The sequence below is a fragment of the Temnothorax nylanderi genome, unplaced genomic scaffold, assembly GCF_030848795.1.
Source record: "Temnothorax nylanderi isolate EJ_2023f unplaced genomic scaffold, tnyl_v1.0 TNYL_tig0676_pilon, whole genome shotgun sequence".
Lineage (NCBI taxonomy): Eukaryota > Metazoa > Arthropoda > Insecta > Hymenoptera > Formicidae > Temnothorax > Temnothorax nylanderi.
In genome coordinates this window covers 4,486-10,567 of record NW_027249738.1, presented here as the reverse complement: position 1 = coordinate 10,567, position 6,082 = coordinate 4,486, and the positions used below count along the sequence as shown (strand labels likewise).

General features: G+C 54.6%; 1 protein-coding gene across 1 annotated transcript; it reads left to right on the top strand.

Annotated features, from left to right (window-relative positions):
* The first annotated feature begins 4,555 nt into the window (after window positions 1-4,555).
* Window positions 4,556-5,611, top strand: LOC139784782 (uncharacterized). The gene has a single exon (XM_071723971.1). It carries the CDS (start codon window positions 4,556-4,558, stop codon window positions 5,609-5,611), a length of 1,056 nt encoding a protein of 351 aa, XP_071580072.1.
* The last annotated feature ends 471 nt before the right edge of the window (window positions 5,612-6,082 follow it).

Genomic DNA, 6,082 nt, shown 5'->3' with positions numbered 1-6,082 from the left:
TGGTCAGTCGCATGTCCGACGGTAGTCCGGCACCCTTCGTGGTTCCAACTTTGCTAGACGGGTGTACGAGCGGCGCTATTATTTTCGTGTACTTGTGTCCCCTGTTACCCTTGACAGGCATGCCAGCGCTGCGACCGCGTTTGTGAGCGTTGGTAACGAAAAGTATACTCCTGTACGTTCGTTTGTCCTTCTCCGTGTAGACGCGAGCGTTGGGAATTCGCATGAAAATCAACTCGTACAGACCGCGCGTGCCCTTGTACCGTACACCATCGATGATCACGGAGTCATCCGGGGCTACGTCAAATCGCTTGTTACCCAGCATCGTGCCGTGCTCGCCGAGATACACTCCGTAGACGTGGTCGATCTCCTTTTTACTGTCACCGCTCAGAAGAGCGCCCACGTACTCCCGCCCTAACGGTCCTAGTTGGCTATTCAGAGCGTCGCGACCTTCCGTCGTGCTCAAAGACTCCCTGACGGACGTCTCCAGCGCGGGGGGTGGAGTCGTAGTCTCCGAGACGATCTCGTGTTCTCTGGGTAAAAACCGGACCGAATCGGCGTGGATCGGCGTAGAGCTCGCGATAGTCGTCGCGGGAGCCGAACTCAGCCGTGCTGGACGCGACTCTCTTTTTTCCGCGGTCGTTGTTGTCCTGATTGGTGTGAATACGTCGTCATCCTCCCTGTAATCGCGCTCCAGGTCGGCGCCAGCATCGTCGTCGTCGTCGTTCTCGCTGTCCTTCTTCGCTCTTTTCGTCGCTTTCATTTTTCTCGCGAACGTAAAGTTACCACCATCGTCGTCGTCGTCGTCAATTTTGTCCGACACTTTACTCTTACGTTCCACGTCATCGGCGAGCCGTTTCAGAGGTTTGACGATAGGCTCGTACCTCTTTTCCAGAGCGATCTCGCTCTCCATTTTTCCAGCCCTGAGAGCGGCGTATTTTCTGCGAATCGATGCGCGCGTTTTGGCTATCTCTCGCACGGTCCTCTCTCCCACGACCGCGCTCATACTCGCGTCGTTCGGCGAGGTGCACTGATCGGCTCTACAGCACGGCGAAGTCGTGGAACCCCCGTCTGTACCGTCCGCCTCGCAACGCGCTGTCCTTGTCTATCACGGCAAAACCGTAGGTGCGTCGCCAACACTCGCGACAGAAGGCGCGAAACTCGTCGTACGACATATCGATGTTCACGTGATCGTCGTACACGTGTCGCAGATTGGTGCCGTCCTGCCTGAACAGGATCAACAGATTTGCGTTATCGCGCACGAGATGTTTCGGTATTTTAGCGTACGTCTGACAAAGATAGAAGCAATCGATATTCGAATGTCGACCCATAGAAAAGTACTCTCTCATTCGGTCCTGCTTGTCGCAGGCCACGTCGTCGAAGACGAAGACCGAGTCGGGAAGCGCCTCGTCGGGTGGAATGACGTCGCGATTATCGGAAAATGCGCGATAGCTGATCTCGTCCATAGGCTCGAACAATCGTTCGAGGTATCGATACTTCGGTTGTTGCAGAGATTTCGAGTACACGTATACGTTCTCGAACGAAGACCGTGCGGTTGTTCAACAGACTCAGTAGAACGTTCGTCTTACCGCAATTCGAGGGACCGCAAATGATGCAACGTACGACGTTCGGCAGGAGAGGACCGTGCCTGCGCGATTCTCCGTTTCCTCTCTCGCCCGCGCCTGACCTCGCCAGCGTTTTGCGATCCAGATTCGAGACTCCTATCGTCAACCGACTGTCGCACGAATCGCATTTGCCCTCTCTCGGTCTTTTCCGCGAGCGCGCGCATAGCTCGATTCCGTTCGCGATGAGCTCCTCGATCGCCGGAAAGGGTGAGGGAAGCGCGGACGTTTCGTTTCGTTTCGTTGCGCGTGCGCAAACGCCCTCGCGCGCGGGTATAAATAGCGCGAGCGTGACGCCGTATTCGTATAAAAATTAGTCTAAAAGCAACCATTCGTTCGCGCGCATCGGTGATCGAGATGTTTCCCCATACTGACGGAGAGGCACGATATTCTCAATCTAACGGCCGAGGATCTGGAATTCGTTCCGAAGATCGTCTTGTTGCGCAATTTTGAGAAATACGTGCACCTGCTGTGGGACCGTTTGCCGGAACATATAAAAAAGGATCCCGAGACGCAGAGATATCGCCCGTGTATGGAACATTACATCGTCCGTGCAGCGAACACACATAGACGGTCCACCGCCGCTCATCAAGGACTGCTACGTATGCAATAGCGTGCTCGCTATGAAACGGTGAGTCATCGACTTCCCGTTCGAAGTAAGAAGAAATAATCCTCCCACAACCGCGACCGAATGCGCGGCGCCGGTCCGACCGAATGCGCGGCGCCGGTCTACTCAATCGCGCGATAACGCTCTTCCCTTCGAGCTGCACATACCCGGCTATCAATTTTGTGGACCCGGTACGCGTCTAGCGAAAAGACTAGCGCGCGGTGAAGAAGGCATCAATCCGTTGGACGCGGCGTGTCGAGAGCACGACGTCGCGTATTCGCGAAACGGCGAGCTCGCCGAGCGACACGTCGCCGATCGACAGCTCGCCGAGAGGGCGCGCGAGCGCGTCACCGCGAAGGATTCCACGGCTGGTGAGAGACTCGCCGCGGCGGCTGTATGGGCGGCTATGAAGGCGAAGACGAAACTGGGCATGGTATGGAACGCAAAAGGAAAACGAGGAAAGGAATGGGATTGAGGAGAAACACGAAGACAAGAAGGAAGAGCGAGAGAAAGAAGCGGAGAATACTTCCGACAGCGAAACGCGGCGGCTTCTTGCCTTTTCTACCGATGCTGGGCGCGCTTGGTTCCTTGATCGGTGGCGCGGCTGGCGTGGCCAAAGCGGTGAGCGCCGGCAAAGCGGCGCAGCGACAAACTCGACGAATTGCAGCGACACAATCGCGCGATGGAGGGTCGCGGGTTGTACCTCGCGCCGTATAAGAAGCGCGGGGGTGGCGCGAGGAGAGTCGTTGAAAAAAAAAAATTTCGCGGAAGAAGCCGACGTTAGTGCATCTACCTCCGTACGGCGTCACGACGAACGAGCAGCTCGATCGATCGGCGCGTCGCCTACGCATACCGTTCTTCCGTGGGGTGTTTATGCGCGACGCTCTGCCAACGAGGGTGCGACGTGCGGAGTGCGGCATCGTGAATCTCGACGACGCGGTGGGTCCGGGCACGCATTGGGTCGCTTACGCGAAAAAAGGGAACGTTGTGATTTACTCGACGCGTTTGGAAATCTCCGTCCGCCGAGGGAGCTCGCGCGATATCTCGGCGAGAGCGCGATCGTGACGTACAATCGTCGCGCGTTTCAGACATTCGATCAGAGAATCTGTGGACAGCTGTGCCTGCGATTTCTTCGCGAGATCGATTGGGGGAGTGGTGGACGATTCTCCCGCGATGTCGCTGACGCTCACGTTGACCGGAACCAGCAGCGTTCTCACGGTGAGTCACTTTCCCCGCTTTGGATCTGAGCGATGGCGAATATGAGCTGGGTTTAGCGACTTTTGAGACGTACAATTCGATACCGAACGTTACGTCCGCGAACAATCGCTTCTACTTCGGCGAGGACGACCGGAGAATCGTCGTTCCGGAAGGATCGTACGAGCTGCGAGCCGTGAACAGATATCTGCGCGCCGCTCTTCTTTATCGCGAACGTCGCGCGCGTGAGAGAGAAAAAATTAAAGAGAAAGGAGGAAAACTGCAGACCGATGACGCTGGACGGGTAAAAGATAAAAACCGAACGGAGAAGGACGACGGTTATCACATATACGAGGACGAAGACGACGATGACGATGACGGTTATGGTATATACGAGGACGACGATGAGAACGACGACGATGACGGCGGTGATAGAACGATACTCGCTCTTCGCGCCAACGAGAATACCATGAGGAGTGAGATAAAGTGCGCCTACAGAGTGAATTTTACAAAACCAAACAACATCGGTTCTCTTTTGGGTTTCTCCGCGCGATCGTATCCTAAAACCGAACAAATGGTACGTTTCCGACGGACCCGTTGACGTCATGAGCGTGAACATAATTCGCATCGAATGCAGCATCACCACGGGAGCGTACAGCAACGGACGGTCGGTGCACGCGATACACGAATTCGCGCCGAAAGTTCCACCGGGATATAAACTGTCGGAGACTCCGACGCAGATCATTTACCTCCCGATCGTCGCGCGAAACGTCACCGATATCACGGTGCGAGTCGTGGATCAGAAAGATCGCTTGATCGACTTTCGCGGTGAGGAGATAACGATTAGACTGCACATACGTCGTCGTCGCAGTTAGTGTGTGTGTGTGATACCTCCACGACCTGAAGAAAAAAAGAGCGAGAGGAGGGATGCTCGTTCTGAACGGATCTAGCGCGAATTGTGCGAACGAGCGAGCTAGCCCGTTCTACGACGAGATCGGAAGCGTGGGGAAGAGAAGAGGTGGAGGAGGAAGGAGAGCCGTTCTCAGCAACGCCAACGTCAGGTTCCTACGATCGTTGGGTCTCGCCGTGAGAAACGCGTCGCCGCCGCGTCGTTTCCACATCGAAAGAAAAGGTTATGGCCGACATCCTGAATATCGGCGGTGAGCCGATTTTCGATGAGCGCATCGTTGGAATCGAGACTCACACGTATAACCCATACGTCAACACGACGTTCGGGCACAACGACGAGATACGAATACCCATACAGCAGCAGGATCTTTATACGCTGCCGTGCGACAGTTTCCTGTACATTGAGGGGCGACTCTACGACGACGGCGCGACGACGGAGGAGCAATACGCGAAATTAGTTAACAACTGCGTCGCGTTTATGTTCGACGAAATTCGATACGAACTCGACGGAGTGGAGATCGACCGGTGTAGAAACGTTGGAATAACCAGCACGATAAAGAACTACGTGTCGCTAACCGTCGAACGAGCCAGAAGATTGCAGAACGCCGGATGGAGTTATCCAACAAACGAATCGAATCTGAACAGCGCATCCCATCAATTCAACTTTTGCGTACCTTTGAACAATCTGTTGGGTTTCTGCGAGGACTATAAACGCGTGGTGATAAATGCGCGACACGAGCTTATCCTGATACGCGCTCGTAACGACGTCAACTGCGTCGTAGATCCGAAAAAAACCGTGCCGAGAGATCCAACCAAGGATCCTAAAATTACGTTGCTGAAGGTGCAATGGCGTATGCCTCACGTGGCGTTAAACGACGTGACTAAGTTATCGTTGTTGCGAACGTTGGAGAGCGGACGATTTCTGAGCGCGGGTTTTCGCTCTTGGGACCTGTACGAATTTCCCCTGCTGCAGAACACAACCAAGCATTCGTGGGCCGTGAAAGCCGCGCCACAATTGGAGAAGCCGCGATACGTCATATTCGCGCTGCAGACCGGACGGCGAAACGAATTCACGGAGGACGCCTCGAGGTTCGATCATTGCGCGCTCGCCAACGTAAAATTGTATCTCAACTCGGAATTCTATCCCTACGACGACGTGAACGCGGATTTCGAAAGCGACAAGTTCGCCGTGCTGTACGAGATGTACGCGAAATTTCGAGGAGCGTACTACGGGGACAGTCGCGACGACGCGCTCTTTCCCCGCGCGAATTCGCGCGGGTAGCTCCACTCGTGGTAATTGATTGTTCCCGTCAAAACGATTCGGTAAAGAGCGCCACCGTGGACGTGCGCATCGAATTCGAAAACAAGGAAAACGTTCCGCCGAAAACCACCGCCTTTTGTCTCATCGTTCACGATCGCGTCATCGAGTACAGTCCGCTGACCAACGTGGTGCGCAAAATTATCTAACGGAAAAATGCGGTTGTAGAATATCGCATCCCGGAAGCGAGGGATATATAAATTCGAGGATCCTTCCATTGTTCTTCAGGCTCTGTTAAGAACGAGCAGTTTAAGCACATCCTTAAACGAACATTATTACATATTTCTTTCCAACGCGCTGACTCAATGGCCACAGCAGCAAGAACGACGACGACAATCTTCGTCGACCTACAGGGATTCGTAGTGGGTGACAGATTCGTCGCGAAGGAGGTGGCCGTGCTGCGAAGCGAGACGCGCGTACTGACGCATCACGTGT